The following is a 24418-nucleotide window of genomic DNA, read 5'->3' on the forward strand; positions in this document are numbered from 1 at the left end:
GTTTAGTGCAAAATAACAAACACTTTAAAATGTCGTAACTTTTTATTTTACATCCTATTTTGATGAAATTTTCAGGGTTACGCTGTCTTGTTTCATTTTTCTCTATTAATTCGAATCAACCCTCGACTGGGGTGGTCTTGAACATTAAGGATCATAAAATGGTTCCCATATGTAAATATTACATGTACAACCTTCAGTTAAAGGTCAAGTCCACCTCATAAAAATGTTGATTTGAATCAATAGAGAAAATTCAGACAAGCACAATGCTGAAAATTTCATCAAAATCGGATGTAAAATAAGAAAGTTATGACATTTCAAAGTTTCGCTTATTTTTAACAAAATAGTTATATGAACGAGCCAGTTACATCCAAATGAGAGAGTCGATGATGTCACTCACTCACTATTTCTTTTGTTTTTTATTGTTTGAATTATACAATATTTCAATTTTTACGAATTTGATGATTAGGACCTCCTTGCCTGAAGCACAAAATGTTAAAATAATGGAATTCCACGTGTTCAGGGAGGAATGAAACTTCATTTCACATGACAATGACGAGAAAATCAAAATATTTCATATTTCATATTATAAAATACAAAAGAAATAGTGAGTGAGTGATGTCATCAGTTCCCTCATTTTCATACCCACTGATATGTGCATATAACTGTTTTGTGAAATGAAGCGAAACTTTAAAATGTCATAACTTTCTTATTTTACATCCGATTTTGATGAAATTTTCAGTGTTATGCTTGTTGAATTTTTCTCTTTTTATTCAAATCAAGTTTTTGTTGGGGTGGACTTGTCCTTTAATATCGTAATTATACAAATCATGAATATTAAGCTAGACAAATTATTGTGTTGTGGAGGTGACAGGTGTACATGTCACTGGTGTTAAATCAACACCGGTGTTAATGCTGCATGGGTGTAATATTAAATGCTTTTGAATTAAAAATAAAATGAGGAAATGTTTGGGTAATATTGATGAGTGCGTTAGTGCATCCACACGCCAACCGACATGGCAGACTACAATCTACCTTTGATTTTTGCTCATCTTTTTTCCCGCCCGATTTCGTTGTTTGGTGAGTTGTTGTATCGTTTACCTGTGGAATCTTGGGAAATAAGGACACGGTTGCTATGGTTACAGATATTTCTAAACCCTCAAGATTGTTACAGAAGTTAGATCCGCGACTGCCGCAAAAGACTCTAAGTATGGCTTTAATAACAGTTTTAAGGATATTTGTCACGACGAAAGACTTGATACAAATCTTTAGTCTAAGCTATAAAAAAGTACAATCTCTTTAAAAATGTTAAGAAAATCGTAAGAGAAATAAGCTACTGTTATTTCACGTCATTCTTCATGATGAGCAACTCTGTAGGCTACATGCAAGAGCTAATCTGATACCGAATCACATTTCTCTCGGAGTGAGACGAGGGACTACTCCTTTTGGAGTGATATTTGCATCTTTTGAGAGTGGAAAAAGATACAGTTCACTCCAGAAAGAGTTATAATGCACTCTATAAGGATTGTACAGCTAACCCCAAAGGATTTGCTCCGAGACGAGTGTGATTACAGACTAAATCAGTTCTTACGTTTCAATACCCTTTTTCAATCTCTATAACTACCAAAACATGAAAATGTGTGCGTAAAAGTATTGAAAATAATAATTTTCAAACAAGAGACTTGAGTTATTTTCACGCGTTATATGCCAGACTCTAGCTAGACTGCATACGTTCAAAACCCTTTCATAAACTCTTACAGAGATTGGTTGATCAACCAAGTTGTAAGTAGTCCGATCACAATGTGGTCAAAATCTACCAGATTTCTGGAACATGTTGACCAATACACTGGTCAGTCTTCAATAATATCGTTAATCAGACCACACACATCACCAAATTGTATCAAAATATATGACTTTCGAGTGTCAGAAATCCGTATAATTCCTGATATATGGATACCTGACAGATAATATAGGGCCTTATATAGGCCTTAAAATTCTTTGCCTAACTATAATGTGCATCATACTCAAGGGGGTGTATGAATCATTTATAAGTAATACACAATGAGAGAGATGTAAGATTTATTGTATTCCTTATTCTTAGTAGTATAGAAAAAAAAAAGAAAAGGAAGAATCTTAGGTGCTGGTGGTATAATATTATGGAGAGCACGAGAGAAGGCCGCTATCGTAGCGTGACATGTAACCATGGTGACCGAGGCTAATGGTGCATGAAGAAAAGCAGAGAGACAAGATTCGAGTGAAGAAGGGAAGCAGGAAAAGATGACAAAAGAATAAAAAGGAGAGAACTTGTTTGAGTTTGAAATGAAATCAAAGAATGGCAAGAATAAAAATGAAAACCACCAAATGAAATGGGATGAAAGCACAAGCAAATGACAGCTCAATGGAATAAGAAATTAGTACACCCGTTGCATACAGTGCGTCGTTGATAAACTGCCATTTCAATTTGGTGGATGCAAAGAGGCACCTGCTAGAAAATAAGTAAGAAACATGTCCAATCTAAAACCAGCAGAACAGGAAATTGATTTTTTTACTACTGGGTCTCGCTATGCTGCTTGTTAAACGACTCCCAAATCATAACACATTCAGATTGACGCATGATATAATAGAGATCGTGACAAGGCTAGTGGCGCAAGTAAAACGACGCATCATTTGCAACGGGCAATATCATGCTACAATCACATCAACGCCACCGACTCAAGACCGATCAAAGCTTTTATGTTATTTCGAATGGCGTACCATCGATCGCTTTGGAGTCCGTTTCGTTGATGGGACTGTAACATAGAGATAGAGAACGAACATCCCTGTACCTGACGGACATGATCGGCCGAGTGCACCCGAGACTTTCCCCGTGACAGTGCGGACTTGAGGAGCCTCTGGCCAGTGAATACCAAGGAAAGAGATGCAGGAATACAAAAGTATAAACATGCATTGATCTAAATAAAAACAAGCTACCCAAGAAAAGGAGAGTTCATGGTAAAACAGATTGATAAGAAATCATAAATAAGCATGCATGACTATACTCTATACGTACTATGCATGCATGACTATACGCTATACATATATATGTAAAGTTAAGGTAATATGATAATGATAAACCACAATATCGCAACATATTTTTCCTGATCTTCATCTTCACTGTTTAATGTATTCGGTTGTAAATGTATGTGTTACACTGCTAAACAATTAATGAAACATAGTTTTTATGCTTTTGTTGAAAAAATATAAAATCATCAATAGAGTAAACCAATATAATTGCTGCAGGAATGAGGAGACGCCGAGAAAAAGGTGTCATGTTGTTAGAGGCCGAGTTTTAACGAGATAAAAAAAACTCTGTTAATTTGAGCGGTGCTTATAGTACAAAATGCATTCATCAAACAATCATGTGCTTTGTTGTGCTTGAAAACAAATGAATAAAACGTGTCAGAGAATGAAAAGTGAACTTGAGAAGTTTTTAAACTATTGGGGGGATATATAGGGGTAGATCACAGCCTTCCAGAGTGATTAAAATTCATTTAGAGTGACATGAAATAGGGGGAAAATTGATAATAATTTTTTTATCAACAATGGTCGTATGAATATGTATAATTTGTCATTTCAATCGTTGCATTGTGACAATTTGATTCTTGAGATGGTTAATAATCATCTTCAAACAAAACAAAATTACAAAATGAAATCATATTTCTTAATTCTATAAATCCAACTTCGTAACCACTTTACATTGGTATCTCGTATAATAATAGTATTAATGAGAACGCAAGTTACTGACGGACAAAATGATGTCGATTCCAAATCAGAAGAGTCAGACTACTTTTGAGAAGTAAATAGTTTATCACCACATTTTATCTTACATATAAATTACAATTGAATTAAATGGGTAGGTGACTGTAGTTCATAATTTTCTTGAATGAAACTGTTCTTGGAGCAGAGGGTACAAAATGCATTAATTCTTGCTTGGACCAACGCGTTGGTATAACTTTCTATGTAAACAATGCCAAGTCGGAGCCAGGCAACTCTTACAGAGGTGTTCAGTGCCTGGAAGGTGCGATCGAAAGCATAGTGAAATCATGTGCATAAGTTAAACCTCCTAAAGGTACCTACAAATACCAAGTGAGACGGTCACTGATAAACAAAGTGCTTTGCAATGGGCAGATGGGTGTTATAAGTTACTTGATACCACTGTTTCACAAAAGGACGACGGATAGAGCTATAATTGGCCCTATATGATGATTGTCTTTTCGAACAGTCCTTTTCTTTCAAACACGCTATTGCTCTGACACTCTGATTTTGATCTCTTGTTGGTATATGCATGTTGTGAATATAATGTCGCTCTGTCTGTTGTCAATCTTATATAGGCCTGTTTGTTACCGATCTGATTTCGACCTATCTGTTGTCAGTCTGATGTCTGTTTGTTGTCGATCTGATATCGGTCCGTCTGTTGTCAATCTGATGTCTGTCTGTTGTCGATCTGATGTTAGTCTATTGTCGATCTGATGCCTGTCTGTTGTCGATATGATGTCTGTCTGTTGTCGATGTGATATCAGTCTGTTTGTGGTGGATGTGATGCCAGTCTGTCTGTTGTTGATGTAATGTCGGTCTGTCTGTTGTCGATGCGATGTCGATCAGTCTGTTGTCAATGTATTGTCGGCTGTTGTCGATCTGATGTCTGTCTGTTGTCGATGTGACATTAGCCTGTCTGTTGTTGATCCGATATTAGTCTGTCTATTGTCGATGATCCGATGTCAGTCTGTCTGTTGTCGATGTAATGTCGGTCTGTCCGTTGCCGATGTAATGTCGGTTTGTCTGCTGTCGATGATCTGATGTTGGTCTGTCTATTGTCAATGCGATGTCAATTTGTCTATTGTCAATGCGATGTCAATCTGTCTGTTGTCGATATAATGTCGGTCTGTCTGTTGTCGATGCGATGTCAGTCTGTCTGGGGTAGATGTGATTTTGGTCTGATAAAGACCTGATACATGTCCGTCTGTTGTCGAGCAGATGTACGTCTGTTGTTCGTCTAATGTTTGTCTTTTTGTTGTCGATCTGATGTCGTTCTATCTGTTGTCAACCTGATAAATCATACCTCACAATTTGAGCATGCAATTACATTAATTACCTCGTGCGAAAAAAACTTTGAAGTGACTTTAATTTACGAACAAATTAATATACACGTTTAAGAGTTAATATGCAGAAATATTCATGAACACAGTCGCAGAGATTTCAGAAATCTACAGTAGAGTAATTTCAAATCCCTTGCATAACTTGGGTCCCGTTGCATAAAAGTTACTATTATGGTAACTTTGCCATCCAATGGTGACTGCCATGGTAACAATGCTCATCAGCCAAACAAAATCAAGGATTCTTTGCAAGTTACCATTGGGTGGCAAAGTTACCGTAATAACAACTTTTATGCAACGGGCCCTGTTTCATGTTCAGTGTGTACTTAGCCATATTGTGTTCACATTATGGTTAATATGCAGAAATAAACATGAACACAGTCGTTAACTTACATTGTTTAAGTTTTTGTCCATGTCCACGGTAGATTCTCCTATTGCACTCATTATGCTGTCGGTATACTGAATTTAAGTTCAGTTTGTGGATATAGGCAATGGAAATAATTAGATTCAATCGAAATTTGGCACTAATTCAGGAAGACTTCGAAACAAAATTGGTTGTAATTGAAGGAAATAATAAATTAGTGTAGAGTAATAGCAAGTTATAATTCTAAGGATAGTTCAACATAACGATGGTAGGTTTGACAGTTGGACAATGAGTGTAAATAAACAAACATAGGTTTGTGAATCACTTAAAGGGGAAGTTCACCCTGAAGAAAACTTTGTTGTAAAAATAGAAGAAAAAATAGTAAAAAATATTGGTGAAGATTTGAGGAAAATCCGTTAAAGAGTAAGAAAGTTATTAGAGTTCAAAGTTTTGGATTTGTGACGTCATAGACGAGCAGCTGCCCCATGTGTTATGTAATATAAAATGCATGAATTTCAAATTTTGCATGGTTCCTGATGACTTATTTTTGTTTTTTATTCAAGATCGGGTGTGAAATGATTTGTCTATTGATATACAAAAAGTAAAGTGAAAACCATTTTCAATTTTCTGAGAAAATGACATTTCATTGATTTTTTACCATTCGCTATGTAGGAATGCTGCTCGCATATGACGTCACAAATCAAATAATTGGAATTCTAATAACTTTTTAACTATTTGATGAATTTTTCTCAAACCTTCGGCAATATTTTTTATCATTTTTTCTGCTATTTTTACAATAAACTTTTTGTCAGGGTGGACTTCCCCTTTAAGTGAAAAGAATAGTCATGATCAATAGTGAAGACTGGAAAAGTAAGTCTACAAAGAAAAACAGTTTAAGCAGTAGTTAAAAGAATATGCTACATCAAACGATCTTACTTACCTTGATATAACGCACATCAGCCAGATCCGTCTCCCTTTCTCGATTGGCTTTATCCCCCTCCTCATCCATTTCAAAATCTCTGCTTACCCCTTTTCGGTAGCTTATAACAGGGATCTTGGCGGAGTGGAGGTTTACTGCCTGCTTGGAACCAGGCTTCCGCCCCTCCGAAGAGTGGACATCTCTTACTGGTGTAGTATGTCTGCTCGTCACCGGGACAGGTGGAAGACTGGAGGTAGAGGGTGATCTGATGTCTTCAGGCGGCCTAGGAGATGAAGACAATGTACCAAAGGAGTCTCTTGAGGAAGCATCCTCGTTTTCGTTCGCCATGGCAGCATACATGGATTCACGACCTTTACTATGTTTCCCCAGCCGCCTTTCGAGACGGGGTGCAGTGGATAATAGGTCGCCAATGCTGACCACAGAAGTCTTTGTCATGTAGTTTATCTTCTTTGAGTCGTTGATGGCTTCCTCGATCAACAACCGATTATCCAGTGAGGTCCTTCTCGGGGTATCATCTATCTGCGATTCAATATGAGTGTTCTCAGCGCTGTCCGACATCTCACCCATAAGTAGGTCACCAGCAAAGATACCTGGCCGAGCGTTTCCAGAATGTGCGTACGAGATCTTTACTGGGTTGGCTGGGATCGACACTTTCTTTGAGTTCACCTTGGTCTTTGTGGCCTTCTTAAGAGCTGTTATTCGAAGTCTGTCCTCTGCAGATTTGGTCCCTGCAGACCCGAGACGTCTCTTTAACGGTTCTCTCTGCTGCGTTCGAGACACGGGGGCGCTGTGAGATGCACCATTGCGTGCGTTCCAGTCAGGTACACCTTCACTGCTGACTACCTCACCATCCGCACCCTCCAAAGGTCTAGGATCATGGCTGCCCAAACCAAGGTTTTCCGAGGACTGTGTATCTTTGTGCTCTACGTTTCTAAAATCCTTTGTAACTTTGTCGGGTGTGTCCAAGTGGACTATCTTCTCCTTGCACGAGTTGTCATCCTTGTTAGTATCAGTACCGATCGTCTTGTTCAAATGATTCTTCATTTTCTCGTCCTCATTGCATTTCTCCTCTTTGGTTGATTGGTCATGTTCTTTCTTGTCCGATTGGCACATTTTGCTTGGTTGTTCATTCTGGATCTTAACTTCGGCAACCTCATTCCCAATACCATCATCCTTGGCATCTGCTTTGGTCGTTTTACTTGAATCATTTTTAAGGTCTCTGCCGAAGTTGTTCTTTTCATCTTGCCGACATTCCTCTTGCTTCACGTCAACGTCTTTGTGCAAGCTCAGGCTGACATTCACGAAAGCTTCAAAATCCAGAATGCCGGTGCACTGATTGTCAGTTGTGCACAGGAAAGGTTCCCATAACTTGGAGGAAGGAACCCCTTTTGGGGCATCTGAAATAATCGAAAGAAGATGATTTCATTAAATCTTATTAAAAAAACGCCATTCGGTGGAATGGTAGGATATTTTTTTACGGTAAACAAAGACTGGGTAAGAATATTCACAATAATTATGACCTAGAATTCGTGGATTTGTCATGAGCTACGACCAGGTACATAATGCCGTCTCTGAAGACGATACATATCTGGTAGTTATTGAAGTTGAAAGTAAACTTGTGCGATGAGATGATCTATTATTATATTTTGTCATTCGACCGTACCGGATAATTTTCGATGAGGACTACCCTCTCAGCAAATGCTCATCAAAGCCAAGTCATTATATTTAATTAGAAATAATAGACATCCAAAATATTTTACCTGCTTTAATCTTCGAGTTTCTTTTGGCCCAGGCATCTATGGCTGTAGAAAGAAAAATAACATTGTTAAACAACAATCAAGTTCAGAATGAAATTTTTGCAAGTGAACATTAAAAGGAAAAATTGGTCTGTTGGCCAAATAAAGATCAGTAAAATAATCTGAAGTTATTTGTAAGCCGTTTAAAAGCCGCAATTTCCAAAACAATTTTGTACTTTTTTCGGGGGGGGGGGGGGGTGGTAGGGGGAAGATACGTTCAGGTGAAAAAAAATCACATATAGCTGGTAGTCTGAATTATGCCCAGTTCTGTATAGGTATGGTAAAGAATAATCTCCATACATACCTCTGTTCTGTTTGGATTAACACAAGTCATGATTAATCAGGATGTCTTGAGGAGCTTTATCGGAAAACAGGCATGTTTAGAAGCCCATTATTATTACATTGTCCCCTGCCAATTGTGATAATGTTGTAAATGACCTGCTGGTAATCCTTGTTAGAATAACAGTTGACATAGATTATTTGATTAGATGATTAAATAGTTCATTGGATAGGGATTATGGAACTTGAGTTGTTTTTACTCAAGGTGGTCGTGGAATTAGACAGTGGTGATCATAGTGGTGGAGGTGGGGGGGGGGGGAGGTGATAGGCTGATAAGGGGGATGGTGTTCTCACCTAGATAAAAGACATCACTCTCTGCATCATCGCTCTGCTCCCATCCGTTAAGGGGAACCCAAGCCTCACATCTTGGCTTGCTGTAAAAAAAAATCAATGATAAAAAACAACAAATGAAGAATAAATAATCAAGAAACTTAGGGTGGAATCACAGGAAATTAAAAGCAAATCCAATAGGCCGAGTGTTGCTTTTAAATAGTATAATTGAAATCTTGAGGAGATTGATCGCCATGTGGTAGCACTTTCACTTATGGGATTGAAATATGGGTCAATATCTTTTACAAATAGCATATTTCAGAATTCAAGACTCTATAGGATATAGAGTTGAGATGCCTAAAGGCTGGTCTCACCGCTTACTCGATTTTCGGGGTACCTATTTATGTTCTGGCACCCAAGTGAAACAGATTTGATCTTACACTATGGGATTCCCTAAAAATCTGAGATACACTGCCGTTTGTAACTTGTGTCTGTATCAGTGGCGTACCTAAGATTTTCCACAGGGGGGGGGGGGCAAATTCGTCCGCCAAAAAATTTGACAAGCAAAAAAAGAAAAAAAAGGTCTTCAACCACAAATATAGGATCTCGTCCGCCAAAAAATTTGACAAGAAGAAAAAAAAAAAAAAAGGTCTTCAACCACAAACAAAGGATTTCGTCTTCAAGACTTGTCAGGGGGGGGGGGCAGGAATATGTCCCTTGCATGGGTTGTGACTCGTCAGGGGGGGGGGGCAGTCTGCCCCCTCTGCCCCCCCGTAAGTACGCTAGTGGTCTGTATTATGTAATAAAAATTGAAGCCCAGAAAAAAAAGTTGTGCCCGAAAACCCGTAATTTAGTGAATAAAAGAAGTGAAATATAAAGTGACTGGAAACACCATCTCAATCTTCCCAGATGATTTAGTGAATGATGATTTTTCAGTTACAGATATTTTGTTAGTGTTGGCACGATTTTTTTTCTTCATATTTGTTTTTAATCCATATGAATGATATTAATTACAACATGAATCAAAGATCAGTCTCTTTTTAAATAAGACCTTTGTAATGTTGACGTATGCCTTTGACACGCTACTATTTCCACATCAAACAGCCAAACAAAGTTCGAAGCGTGACGTTCAGTCCTAAGAGTCGAGTTACTATGTAACGGCACACCAATTCTTTTATGTAGTGCATTTTGTTTAACCATTCAATTGATATGTATTTACAGTTTGGCTCCGTTATATTTGCATTTTATATATGCATTCACAATTTGACTCGCGCACATACAATGTTTACACGTAGGTGTATATACATTTCTTGCTGTGTAATTTTAGATTGACAGACTGACTATACAACATTAGTATGTACAGAAATTCAATCACTAAATAAAATAAAACGTTCTTTATAATAAGAAGCGTAATGAGCCCACAATTTTGAGGGGGCACAACCGGGCGTGTGTGACAAAATTTTTTGAAAGTCCCGAGCTAGTGAAACAAGCGAACATAATTTTTTACTAATTTAAAATCTAATGGTGTGATAGATGTTGACAAAATATGAAAGAAAACTACATCATATCTTACCCTAATTCGTTTCCTTATATTTCATTTTCTCCCTATTCTCATTTTTTTTTCTTGGTCGTAGGGCTTTTGGGGTGCCATGCCCCTAAGCCCCCCCCCCAATACGTATGCCAGTGTTTATAATACACCCATAACATAAAGTCATTCATGAGCGTATGCGGTCAGCGCGGCGTAGATCATGCGTTACGACTGCAACTATTAGTATAGAACATCAATGCAATATTCACCCGAAAATTGTTGAAATATGACGCAAATCGATGTATTTTTGTTCTTACCACATTTCAAAGCATCCACAACCGCATTTTACTTCGGAATAATTTGAGGTAAAGCTGTTGCTTCTGCAACTCTAACGTTTCGATCGATCTCACGTATGTGTGTATTAGTCATTGTCATTAACTGCCAATAGTATACTGACACCGCAAATTCGTCTCCAATGACATTTCATGCAACTAATCGATAATGACCTTTATTTTTCCACTGCATACTGCCGCAGTCACAACCGGCGCGCCCGATCCAGCCCGACCAAATCTATTACGTTATTTCCAATGGCATATCATCGGTCGGTTTGGAGACAGTTTCGTAGGTGTGACTGTAGGGTGATATGCGAGTCATGATTTGAGTACAAAGGATCTGATGATAATGCGAGGGCAAAGATTCTTCCTTTGTATGATTTGATAATTAGTGAGAGAAATCATGGATTTATCTGTATTTGTATTATTAAGTGGGGGTCCAGGGATTGATTTGCGCGTTGAGGGATCAAAAAATCGATTTCGAATTAATTAATTGGAGGCAATTGTCACAATGAAACGAAGAATGTTACAATATATGAAAACATTTTAGCGGAGACGTATGGACTGTGTTTGTAGATGATAGCCTTTTTTTTGCTCGTCAGACTTTCTTTGGCATGATATTGGAAAAATGCAAACGAGGACCATTTTTATCTTAAAGTGAACCACTCCGATAAAAACTCTCTGTAGGGGCTTGAAGTAGTTAATATTTTTAGATGGGGTCAAACCAGTACGCCTGTGAGGCAGTAAGCCATTAACATATTTTGAAAATTGATACGAATTTCCAGTTTTCACTTATTATAGTACCGTTACCAAGAACGCATACATCGGGATGTCGTTTTATGCGCTTTACATAATCATATTACGCCAGTCGTTTTTATTTCTCTTTGCCCGCAGTTAATATATGCACTTTATCCACTCCATGAGGAGCATTCCAGCTGGAGCTTTCAAACTCAACTGCTAGGTATAATACAAGTAGCTTTCGTATCTTACCAGGTACCCATTCAACACCGGGGTCTGGGAGAGTGACACTTGACGTTGTCTAAATTTAATCCCAAGGAGAGTGGTATATGCCTTCTTGTAGGACACGTGACGGTATATCGAGTATACCGACATAGCAACGAATTCGAGCTAATGCATAAACTACTTTGTTTGCTTTTGGACAAACAATGCCCTGTACTATACTTATGACTGACGTTCATCATTAAAGATGATATGTTATCAAACAGAACATATTATAGATCTACTAAACAAAGTATGTGTAATTGTCCATAATTATGAAATGAAAAATCTTTTAAAACCCTGACCCCATTCCATGTCTGATAGCGTATACCGCAGACTTGACTGCTGCATTAGCCCATCTAAATCAATTTGCCGATGGTCATGAAATAAAAATGGTACTTGAATGACATATAAAGTCATGTCCTTTTATAAGACTTGGACAGAAAAGTTCACTCTCTCTTGAGATATAGATTATACTATGTAACCATGATCGAAACTATGGAAAATCAGTCATGTCAGTCATGTCAGTAGGCCAATATTTTCTACATTCAGTTGATTTTTTTTGTATATATAGCATTTAAAGCCATTTATTACCATATAAACATCTTTTCTAAAACTACGTGAAAATATATTGATGCGTTTATGAAAATGTATGCAGTTCCACATTCGCAATGAATTTTGGGCACGTCTAAAACCCTAAATGGAAAGCACTAGCGTACCTACGGGGGGGGGGGGGGGCAGGGGGGCACTCTGCCCCCCTGACGAGCCACAACCCATACAAAATACATATCACTGCCCCCCCTGACGAGCTTGAAAGACCTTTTATTGCCCCCCTGACGAGCTTGAAGACCTTTTATTTTTATTTTTATATTTTTTTTTTGCTTGTCAATTTTTTTTTCTGGTACAATAACCTTCATTTTTTATTGAAGACCTTTTTATTTTATTTTTTAGCCCCCCCTGTGGAAAATCCTAGGTACGCCACTGATGGAAAGCCTATACATGTATGTTCATTCTAACAAGTTAACTTGTCATCGGTGGATTTGATCGTTTTGCTTTTTGTTTCATTTTGTCAAATTGTTATGTATTTACGAGGTTGTTACCGGTTTTTATTCTTGAGCTTTCCTAGCTTTACATCCTATCTTGTAACAATCGAGTTGTTTTTACTCTACTTCCGACATGATCGTTTAATACAGTCAAAACAAGATAGAAATAATTACTTTCAGGAATGCCATGTTTATACAGATAATGCACCAACACTGATCTGCTCACCCCCAAATCTATATTGAGCCCAAGGGCCATTTCTCTTATTATTGCCCTAATTGTCCCTCGCCTATGTATCCAATTGTCTTGCAGACAACAGCCATTACGTAATAGCAATACTAGAAAGGAGCGATCGATAGTAGACTATTGTTTGCTATCTAACCCTGACGAACACGCTTCGCACCTGATATTGTTGAAAAGCATATGTGACAAGCCTATCGTAAATCGCGTTTAAAAAATCGACTTCAATAACTTGCATCTACATTTTCACATTAATTATAGTTTTTTTTTCTGACAGACTGTGTATCATTAAATCCAATCGTGGTCATTTCACGTTGGTTCCTACCATAGAGTTAAAAACTATGGTTCCCGTCTGTTTTAAGAGTTTAATTTAACATGATGATATATCATCTTATATCAGCAAATAGAAATAAATTAACAAATAAGACACACAGAAGTAATTGCGCCGTAAAGGGATCGTTTAACTTCACACAGGATCTAAATAGATTTTTCTCTTGAAGCTAATGCTGTAATCACAATTGCAGACCTTTAGGTCAGACAGGAAACACCTGATATTTTGAGCTATTCGGTCGCGAAATTACTGCGATAATAGGATATGGAGGGAAGATAATAACTTTATACCAGTGAGAATCATGTAATGATGCTTTATACACTCTCAAAACAAATCAGTCAAATTGACTAGATCAGTAGTCAGCTGGATGCGACTGATAAGTCTAGTCACATTTCTGACGTATATTCTATTCAGAAATATCTAAATTCTAGTAAAATACGACTAGAAAATAGTCAAATATATTTATAATAACAGTTGCACCCAGCCGACCCGAATATCTAGTCATTTCGACTGATTCGTTTTGATATAAATTTAACTATTATAATATTCAGGGTTTCCTCTTGCAACATAATGTCATGCAGTGATAGCAGAGAGGGCCCCACAGCTCAGATATTTGCAAACCTCCACAGAGGTACTGAATCCATTTAAACCTGAGAATCAGATAAAATTGACATCAGATTCACTTTCAAAAGCTATCTTTGGTATTTCGTTTTTTTTTTTAATCTGACGTCTTACCTTTGGTTTTTATTGGCCTTCGATGACGATGTCCTGGGTTGGTTCCTCGATCCGTTCTGTGGCGTCCTGGGAGCAAACATCTAGATCGTCATCGTGTCATCTCCTGGTCGTCGTCCTCATCCTCCTTTTCGTCGTCCAAAATTACGAGAGGCCTTCTCACCGTCTTCAGTGACAGAACGAACAAAAATGTTTAACTTAATATATTTATTACATTACATTGAATTCATAATTATGTATATACTGGGCGTATAATCGGTAAATTAAATGTGACGATAGGCCTATTTGTTGCTTGTGCTCCAACTTCTAAGATCACTGTTGTGATACTTAGTCACGTCAGTCAGGTCATGTCAGTAGAATATATATAAAGTATGTATACATATCATCTATATTCGCACATAACTGCCATAAATGCCATACTACAAACATTTGAATATGATACAGTGTAAGCATAAAAAAGTTACCATAAAAAGATAGTGCTGACGAATCAAGAATTGGGTGCTCATTTTTAATGCATGCATGGTGTATCTAATTTTAAATTGCCATTGTTTACTTTTGATTTTCGTTATGATTCATGTTGGTCTTTATTTAGTTTAATACCTAAAACAAAAGGTTCGAGTTCCCGATTCCTTAAATCTGGAAAGTGATAACGAAGTCAATTATTATTGACGTTATTTATCTTTAAACAGGCAATACTTATTCGGTCATTAATAATCGTGTTTTAGACACGAGAATGGTATAAAAATGACAATAAAATAATGATAATCAGTAATGATAGAGTGTTAAAACCATCAAACTATATAGGCTTGTTTCAATTCCTTGCTATGGAAAAAACCACAACTATCCATGCATGAAATAAAATAATTGCTTTAATCATTTTTTTTTGGATTATTGGTTTATTCAATTTCATTCATTTTGAACATACAAATCAGAAATACAGACATGCATGTAGAAATCGATGAGCAAATACAATGAACTTACATTGGTGAATTGGTAATATCATTCATAAAATGGCAACAAGCAATGTCACATCATTCCATGGCACATTACATGTAGTGACATTGAAATACTAAATGAGGCTTATAACACATACATTACTTGCTATAATCTCCAATATGGATCTCTTAAAAATAGATTCATATCGATAGCCTAAAACTGTTTATAATTTGCCTTGCCGCCCTATTCATGTGTTTCAATTATTTTTTAATTAGTTTTATCACGCAGTGATGTTCAATGAGTATTACATTAACAGTCGAGAAAGTTAGATTGCCACGATATATGACCAGCTATTATCCCTTATACATGTACATTGCACGAATATTACAATATAAATCGAGAAAGGTGCCTATAGTACTCTTACTACTACTCTTACTTCTATATACATGACATAGGTCATGTAGGTAGGTTTTGTACTTACCTCAATCAAATATACTCCTAAAAATGAAATATAATCCGTATAGTTACGAATAAACGAGCACTTTCAAGCACGACCACTCACGTCATACATCCATTACGCGTTTCCAAAATCGTTTTATGGTGTTGTAAGCGCCAGACATTAGTGTCAGTTTAACTCCATTTTAGAAATACACAGTTTAACAGGCACATACTACCTGTGCGAGAGTAAACACCAGCTAAACGGGGACAATGAAATTCGACACTTATTTACCCCCTACCTTGACGCTCCAGTGAGCACGCCCCTCTTTTGAGGGACACGGCGGAACTGGCAGGAATAACAGACCGAAAATCCACCTTTGCCCCCATGGCGTGAATGGTGAATGGGCGACTTGAGTGCGGGCGAGGTTGGGGTATATGCATTTTGTGAAAGCTGATTCTAGGTAGCGTCCTGTTGTCATGCGAACCCGCCTTCGCTCGGTTTCTCGAGTGGTATAGGTTTCCTTTAGTGTACAGCTCAAAACAGGAAAAGCCAGGGTTAAAAATTGGAACAATAAGTCTGCATGCATGTGATTATATATTCAATCAACCAAGTGGCGGATCGGGGGGGGGGGGGGGGTGCACATTCGGTCCGTGCCCCCCCCCCCCGTGAAAGTCGCTAGAAAAATATTTGTAGTGGGAAATGTCGGGCATACCTCTTTTTTTCTCGTCATTTTTTTTTCGGAACAAAAATGCCCCGTCCATTGGGAAATCCTGGATCTGCACATGATTCCACCCTGATTTAGAAACCTGTCTACAGTCAAAACTTCTTTTAAGTGGTCACCAGCATTGCAATCTCTTTTGAAGGTTTATGCTCACCGAATCCGTCTATAAATATGATTAATAGATGCATGTATCCATGACGTCATAATCCTACACGAGGTAAAATTGATTGTAAAACAACTTATTCAATAGAATACTATAGTAACATCAAAGTTGTATAACCAATGCTTTTTTAGTATCAGTTATCGTGTTTGTAAAAAAATGCAATGAAGTTGCAAAAACAATGACCTCTATAACAAATAGCATTGAATACTGACTGTATAAACCTTCTCCAAAGCTTCATTATATGAATATAACCATATTATATGAATATAACCGTGTAGGACTGGGCGTTGTGGCGTGCGCCTATAATCCAAGCTATGTGGGGATGCTACAAATTGATGCAGAGGTTCGAGGTTCGAGCCCTGGTCACGTCTTTCGGATGGTGACGTTAAAGTTCGGTCCTAGACGTCAATAATCATATCTGATTGATACACGTCTGACAAAACTCAAATACACTCACACAAAACAAATCAGTCAAGAATGACTAGTTAATCGGGTCAGCTGGGTGCAACTGTTATTCTAGTCACATTTTAGTATTTTCTTGTCATATTTTACTAGAACAGAGTTATTTCTGACTAGAATATATTTCAGAAATGTGATTATCAGCGATTTTCATATCAGTTGCACCCGGCTATCTACTGGTCTCACTGGCGGATCCACGGGGGGGGGGGGGGGTGGCACAGCCGGCCCATGCCCCTCCCCCTTTGAGAAGCAAAATTAAAATTTGTAATGTAAAAATGCCGTTGAAACAGAATTGTGCCCCCTTGGAAAATCCTGGATCCACCCCTGACTGGTCCAGTCAATTTGACCGATTTGTTTTTAAGAGTGTAACATCGATAGCAAGCGGCCTCAAAACACTCAGCTACATGTTTGGAAAAGGGCGCCCTTTAGTGGGTAAAATTTTATATTCGAAGCAACTCAAATGAAAGACCCTGGATGACTCGCGGACACCTGCAAACAAAGAAAGTTAGAATTACGTAAAAAAACCCTATTAATGATTTATAGTGGTTATATCATAATTGAAATTGATTGACAGATGATAGCCAACATTTACCGCCATAATCCTTGGCGTGAGTTGCATCAAACTTGAATGGAATCGCTTTGTCGATTTTTTTTATTTTAATTTTTGTTTGATAAAACCCCCACTATAAATTGATAAATGAATAAAGTAGAGCAAACATAGGGCTATGCCCCTAAAAAGTTTCACGACTAAGAAAATAAGTGAAAAAGGTAAGGAAAAGTGGTGAAATAGGGATATCATATTTTTAATATTTTGTCAAAATGTATCAAGAAAATAAATATTTTTTGTATTAAAAAGGTAAAAAACGCCCCCTCGTTTTGCTCTCTCGCAGCTCTATTTTTGCCCCATATGCCATGTTTGGCTCCCTCATTTTTTGTTCATTACGCCACTAAATGTATACAAGTGAAGAAGAAAGGGCGGGGGGAGGGGCTGGTCCACTTGATGACCAAACTCGCCTCTTCTCCTCCTAATTGGGAATCAAAATTATACATATTTTATTTTACTGCAATCCGGTAAAAGCATATTAGATAAAAAAACATTTAACCGTATATCACACATTTTCTAATACCTCACCATAATCATGGTATCGTCGCAGAAAAAAAAACAACAACTAATTTTCACAACAATAGTACAATGACTTTGTGAAATACCTAATGAAATAAAAAGGAAATGCAAATCAGGAGAAATGTAAACATTTTAACCCGGTGAAGGGCACATACAGTCGTTAATGCTTACAACGGTAACCTGTAGAAACCTATCATGACATTCCGGCGGAAGTTTCCAAAAGTTTTCAAGTTTATTTATTCTAAATCACAAAAACATATAAATGCAATAATACAATTGAATTTGGGATATATAATCGATAAGTACCAAGGTATGCTTTACAATAATGCACGGTAAATATTTATTGGAATGTATTAAACAAAAAAAAGCAAATGGTCCCTTTAATGTCGACCTTTAAAAAATACAAATTTATGGCAAATTATGATTGTAAGAAAAAAAAGAGGGAAGAGGAAGAGAGAGAGAGAGAGAGAGCTTAAATATTAATGAGAATTAATTCTTATCATAGAATACTCATAATATGGAATTTCAAGCATGTTTAGAAAACCCTCAAAAGGCTATTTGCGATAGTTTTCCATAACTGCATAATTCAATTTTTGAAACATTGGTTCTGATTTTCTTTTTTTTTATAAAGGGAAATCAGAAGCGTTGCAGATGTCAAAATTATGAATTATAGAGTTTATGGAAAGCTTTGAAGTACATGTAAGGTGGGATATTTGTTTTCAATCACATTAACCTAAAATCAGCAATATTTATATTGAAAGTGAATATGTTTTATCATTTTTTGGAGAAAAAAATGTCATTTGTTATTCAGAATTGTATTTTACAAGAATTTAATATTCATTGTCAATAGAAATTTTATCAAGTGCCCTTCTCATAAGCACTCTTTCAAAAATCGTGCGACGCCTGCGTTATGATATTATCTCAAGTTGCTTTATTACACATATATTAATTATATATTTTGTCATTACTGCATTATTTGTAACTTTATTGATTTATAAAGTGTATATTTGATTTGACAATAAGACGGAAATCTCGTTCTAAAGTAGAATAAAATAAACCTAACAGCTGTACCGAAGCTCATCAACAGTGAACAAGCCTTTCAAATAATATTAGATATAGTGGCGTACCAAGGAAACGTCTTCTCGGGGGGGGGGGGGGAGGGGGGACATTTTCTCATAAGCAAAAAACGAAAAATTGTAATTGCCATTTCCGGAAGCGCTTCTCCGTCACAAAATTTTTGAAAACTAAAAAAAATGGTCAAAGAGATCGACATCTATATTGAGTACTTCCGTTTTAAAAAATTCTGACAAGTCCCCAAAATATTCAACTTCTGTCCAGGTGGGAGGGGGGAAGGGGGGGGGGGGGAGGGCTCTGGAACACCCTTCCCCTCTCGGGCACACTAATGCTTATAAATCACAGAGTTTAAATGTAGTCGAAGAGGACGTAACTGAAATTGAATGTTTGCCAATACTTTATGTTGTATTTCCTATACGTTCCAGGTTGGGCACGCCTTGCTGATAGTGTTGTCGTAATAATTAAGTATCAACATTCAGGTTTAAGATTAATTTGGATGATATAAATTAAATGAATGAAGAAAAAAAAATTAGGAGTACTTAAAGGTCAAGTCCATCCTCGAAAAAAGTTGATTTAAATAAATAGAGAAAAATCAAACATGAATAACGCTGAAAACTTCATCAAAATCGGATGTAAAATAAGAAAGTTATGACAATTTAAAGTTTCGCTTATTTTTCACACAACAGTCCTATGCTCAACTCAGTGATATGCAAATGAGAGAGTCGATGATGTCACTCACTCACTATTTCTTTTGTTTTTTATTGTTGGAATTATACAATATTTCAATTTTTACGAATTTGACAATTAGGAAAACTTTGCTGGAACCACAAAATGTTAAAATAATGGAATTGCACGTGTTCAGGGAGGAATGAAACTTTGTTTCACATGACAATGACGAGAAAATAAAAAATTTCATATTTCATATAAAAAATACCAAATAAATAGTGAGTAGGTGATGTCATCGGTCCCCTCATTTGGATGTGCATATAACTGTTATGAGAAATTAAGCGAAACTTTAAAATGTTATATCTTTCTTATTTTACATCCGATTTTGATGAAATTTTCAGTATTATGCTTGTTTGATTTTTCTCTTTCTATTCAAATCAGTTTTTTGTTGGGGTGGACTTGTCCTGTAAAGTTTTGAAACAATCTGGCCAAATTATTTGAACTCAGTATACCAGATTTTACCACATACTTTCTATTATCGTTTTCTTCTTCTTCTTCTACTTCTCAGACATGTCAGACTTCAGTTAGTCCCAATTTCCCTTCAATAATACCATTCGCTCACATGGGTGGAGAAAGGAAAATTTAAATCGAATAAAGGGGAACTTTAAAGTAAATGGGGATCCCTTTTTCCAAATGCACAATATTCGTTTCGCATCAGCAATTGAAGAGTTTAGTTGCAAAAGGGCTTAGGTCCACTTTGGACCATTCTGAGAAAAACCATTTTTTTTTATTTTCACTTACTGCAATATTCTTATGAGAAACTAAATTGTCATGATGTACTACCCTATCATATGAACATAAAATTGGGTATAAAAGAAATCTATCTGACTGTCTTCAATTTTTTTCTATAAATTCTTTTAAAAATTATCATTGTGGACCTAAGCCCTTTTGCAAGTAAAATGAAATGAATCATCATCATCATCATCATCATCCGTTAAAGTACAGTCCACCGGGTTGGTGTATCATCGTACTTGTATAATTATGAAAAAAAAAAAAAAAAAAAAAAAAAATCAGCGCAGTCTTAGCGCAATTGGATTTTCTGCACCTCAGCCTTGAAGCTGGCTACTGAAGTGCAGTTAACTGTAATGGCAGGGAGAATATTCCACAGTCTAATGGCATCAGGAATAAAAGTTTTCTGATAAGTAACAGTGCGAGCATGTGGGACGTGTAACCTCATCTGATGACCACGAAGCGAAGTGGAAGTAGCAGCCTGGTTGAAGTACTGTACCTTTGGTACATCAGCAATTGTGTTTACCAAGCGATAAACCATCACCACCTTGAACTGGGCTCTTCTCTCTTCAAGGGTGGGCCACTGTAGCCGTCGTAGCATATCGGTGACACTACTAGTGCGACGATGGTCTCCCATGGTGAATCTAGCATATCGTCGCTGCACCATCTCCAGCTTCCGGGTGTTGTCCCACACTTCACATCCATATTCCAGGACAGGTCTGAGGAGAGATTTGTAACATAGAACCTTGACGCTTCTTGGGCATGAGTGCAGGTTACGTTGCAAGAAGGCACGTGTAGAGTTGGCCTTCTTGGTGACCATGCTGATATGGTGGTTCCACTTCATGTTCTGATGAATATGAACACCAAGGTATTTTGCAGAGCTGACCTTTTGTAAAGGTTGATCATGAATGGAGTATGTCATTTTTAGTGGATTCCGCTTGTTGGTTACTGAGATAGTTTGACACTTCTGAGGATTGAATTTCATAAGCCAGTCTGACTCCCACTTCTGCAAGGAGTCAAGAATCCAATCTATTTTGATTAAAAAAGTGATTTTTCTTTGCCACTTTTTTTCACGTTTTCATGTAAATTTCAAATTTTCTTTGTTTTCGTCAAAGCGACTAAAAATTTAGAGGTTTTGAGACAGAAAACAATAAAATTTATGAACAATGGACCTAACCCCTTTTGACAAATGAGCTCTTCAGAAGAGTTTGTTTGCAAAAGGGGTTAGGTCCACTCCAAGAAAATAATTTTCTTTAATTCTCCTATATTGCATATTCTTATGCGAAACTGAATTTTCAAGATTCCCTGCCATGACAACATAAAATTGGGTATAAAAGAAATCTACCTTTATTCATATTTTTTTTAATATTCTTTTCCAAAAAATTCGGTGTGGACCTAATCCCTTTTGCAACTAAACTGTAATGGACCTAACCCCTTTTGAAAAAAAAAAGGTGATTTTTCTTTGCCAATTTTGATCACTTTTAAATAGGAATTTCAACTTTTCTTTGGTATCATCTTATAGAGCTACTAAAAATCTATACATTGAGACCAAAAAATGAAATTTGATGAAAAATGGACCTAACCCCTTTTGCAAGTGAGCTCTTCAATTATATTCTGGGGAGTGTTTCATCAACATTTTCATTCGACAAGTTGTCAGATCTGACATCTTTCTCTGATGTTGATTGGCTGAGAGGTACTGTTACTATGGTAACTGTCGGATGAAATGGGACTTGTCGGATAAAACGTCCGACAAGTCCTTTCATGAAACGCCCCCCAGATTCTCATTATTTTGTCTAATTTCTTGAATTAAAAATGAAAGCTTCTTGGCAGAGTTTGTAGCGGTTGCCACGGTAGCAGACTTTGCGTTACTTGTGCGTAAACTCTGTAACCTGTGCACAGCGAGATATGCAAATTACTGTATCAGGAAACGGTAATCGTATATTAACAGTGATATTGATATTTATCTTTCAAATTATATTTTCAAACTTGAAAATGACTTTTATGAGGAAAATAAGAACTTGCTCGATAAGGTTAAGAGATAGAGGATATCCTTATATCATTAGTGTGATTATTGTGGTTCGTACTGAGCACGCCTTTTTGTATGTCGACTTCTCGTCAACATACTCCTTTTTATATGTCGACTTGGCGAGATAAGTTATCTTGCCATCTATAGATTAATAATGTATCTAAGAAGATTTTATGATGTGATTACAATTAATGACCTCTAACTCACCTGCGAGCTCTCTCCCATTATGACGTCATATCTAGACAGATTTAACCCCTCATTACCACATGAGCATGATGAAGATGCGCGGTTCGTTGGTTTTACATGAAATTTCTTTGAATTATCGTAGTAATATCAGGAATATAGCTTTCATTCATGACTACCTTACAATCACCTTATCTAAGGAGATTTTAAAGGTATTGTTTAACTTTGTGAGCAGCCGATTAAAAAAATTCTCAAACCAAGACGAAACATGTGTACAAGTGCATGTATTAGAACTAATAAACCCTGAATACAGCCATTATTGAGAATGAAAAGCTAAAACTACAAGGCAAACCCCGATTTTGTAAATGGGTGTCTAATAGACGCCTAAATAGTACACATAAGTGTATGGGATGAAATTAAGATGGTGTTTTCGGTCACTTTATATTTAAATGTTTGAAGCACTAAATAATTATTTTCGAACGCAATTTTTTCTTGGCTTCATTTTTGTAACATATCACAGACACAGGTGACAAGTGTGACCTTCTAGCTCAGATTTTTTAAAAGTCAAAACAATGTTAACCAATCACTTTAAGCAATATTGGATGTGGTTATGGTTAAAGTGGTGTAACCAGGGAGCTGGATATGAATATAGGCCTATCATTTGTTTTTAGATTCTCTGCTTTTCGTTTCTAATGTGGCGCAGTGGTTAAGACTCCGAACTTTGAACCACAAGGTCCGGGGTTCGAATCCCACAGCGACACTCGTGTCTATTGACAAGGCATTTACCGACATTTGCCACTCTCCACAATCCTTGAGCGCTCGAGCTCCCGATCGGAGTAGTCGTGCTAGACATGCTAAAGCTGGAGTATTACACGAGCGAGGCAAATAAGAAGATGGGTTGATAGAGTCCTATGGTCCATCTGAAGTTATTTATCGTCATTGATAGCTGCATTGTATACCAAGTGCCAATTTTTATCATCAACATTTGACTACCCCTGTCGGTTTCCTTTTCGTGAGCATGCCAATGATGGTTAGCATTACACCATTCAGGCTTATAATACCCAACGAACCCTTTAAGTCAACCGATTATAGCTACATATGTCAATAAACCATAAATTCATAATGAATTGGTTGAAGATTTACTCGAGAGGACTCCATTCCTAACGGTTCATTACCTTAGAATAGGTTCCATGCCAAAAGCTTGACTGAGAACATGTATGCACTCAAAGCAAAAAACAAAAAACAACAACAACCCCAAAACCTACGCTTTTCATTTTTCATTTCAGAAGAGAGAAAAAAATTACAAGGATGAGAGTATGCCTAAGCGATTATGATTCGATATACTGGGTCACGTGACCTTCTATAGGTTAGGAATAGCACTTTCTATTAGTTCCTTTGCGGAAAGCAATCAGTATCATTAGTAGATTCAATGGAGATATGATCGCATGGGTATCAAGAAAAATATCCGAGGTGCGTAGATTTTGGCAACCAGTTAGATGATTTGTTGACAATTCCACTATCAAATTAGAGTTATAGGCCTAAATTAATTTGGTTAGATTTAGGTGTGACAATTTTCCAAGGGAGCTACATGTACATCATCGGAGCCTCGGAGGAACGCATTTTCTCATACGGAATGAGTATGTTTTGAGCAGCTTCCGAAAATTTGGACACAATCCTCTATCATCTGAAAGTCTTCATTGGTTTCCTCATGCAAATCAAGAAAACAGTTCGATTGTTTATTGGTTGCTTGTTATGTTTTTGTTTCCACGAACTGGAACCATGATTCCATGAGAGCTGG

General features: G+C 37.0%; 1 protein-coding gene across 24 annotated transcripts in view; it reads right to left on the bottom strand.

The window, feature by feature from the left end:
* LOC129270837 (uncharacterized) overlaps positions 1 to 15878 on the bottom strand; it is a 34220-nt gene extending 18342 nt beyond the window's left edge. For 3 of the 24 annotated variants that reach the window (XM_064106810.1, XM_064106800.1, XM_064106794.1), the window contains exons 1-7: positions 15459 to 15678; positions 14045 to 14207; positions 8863 to 8942; positions 8194 to 8235; positions 6434 to 7830; positions 5523 to 5588; positions 1033 to 1107 (exon numbers count right to left, since the gene is read on the bottom strand). In XM_064106810.1, coding sequence (XP_063962880.1) covers positions 1033 to 1107; positions 5523 to 5588; positions 6434 to 7830; positions 8194 to 8235; positions 8863 to 8942; positions 14045 to 14124 — 1740 coding nt within the window. In that variant the 5' untranslated portion in view covers positions 14125 to 14207; positions 15459 to 15678. Of the gene's footprint in view, positions 1 to 1032; positions 1108 to 2822; positions 2889 to 5522; positions 5589 to 6433; positions 7831 to 8193; positions 8236 to 8862; positions 8943 to 14044; positions 14208 to 15458 lie in introns of all 24 variants that reach the window. The other 21 variants (XM_064106814.1, XM_064106806.1, XM_064106799.1 and 18 more) reach the window with 14 other exon arrangements.
* Positions 15879 to 24418: the final 8540 nt, after the last annotated feature.

The sequence above is a fragment of the Lytechinus pictus genome, chromosome 11 (assembly GCF_037042905.1).
Source record: "Lytechinus pictus isolate F3 Inbred chromosome 11, Lp3.0, whole genome shotgun sequence".
Taxonomy (NCBI): domain Eukaryota; kingdom Metazoa; phylum Echinodermata; class Echinoidea; order Temnopleuroida; family Toxopneustidae; genus Lytechinus; species Lytechinus pictus.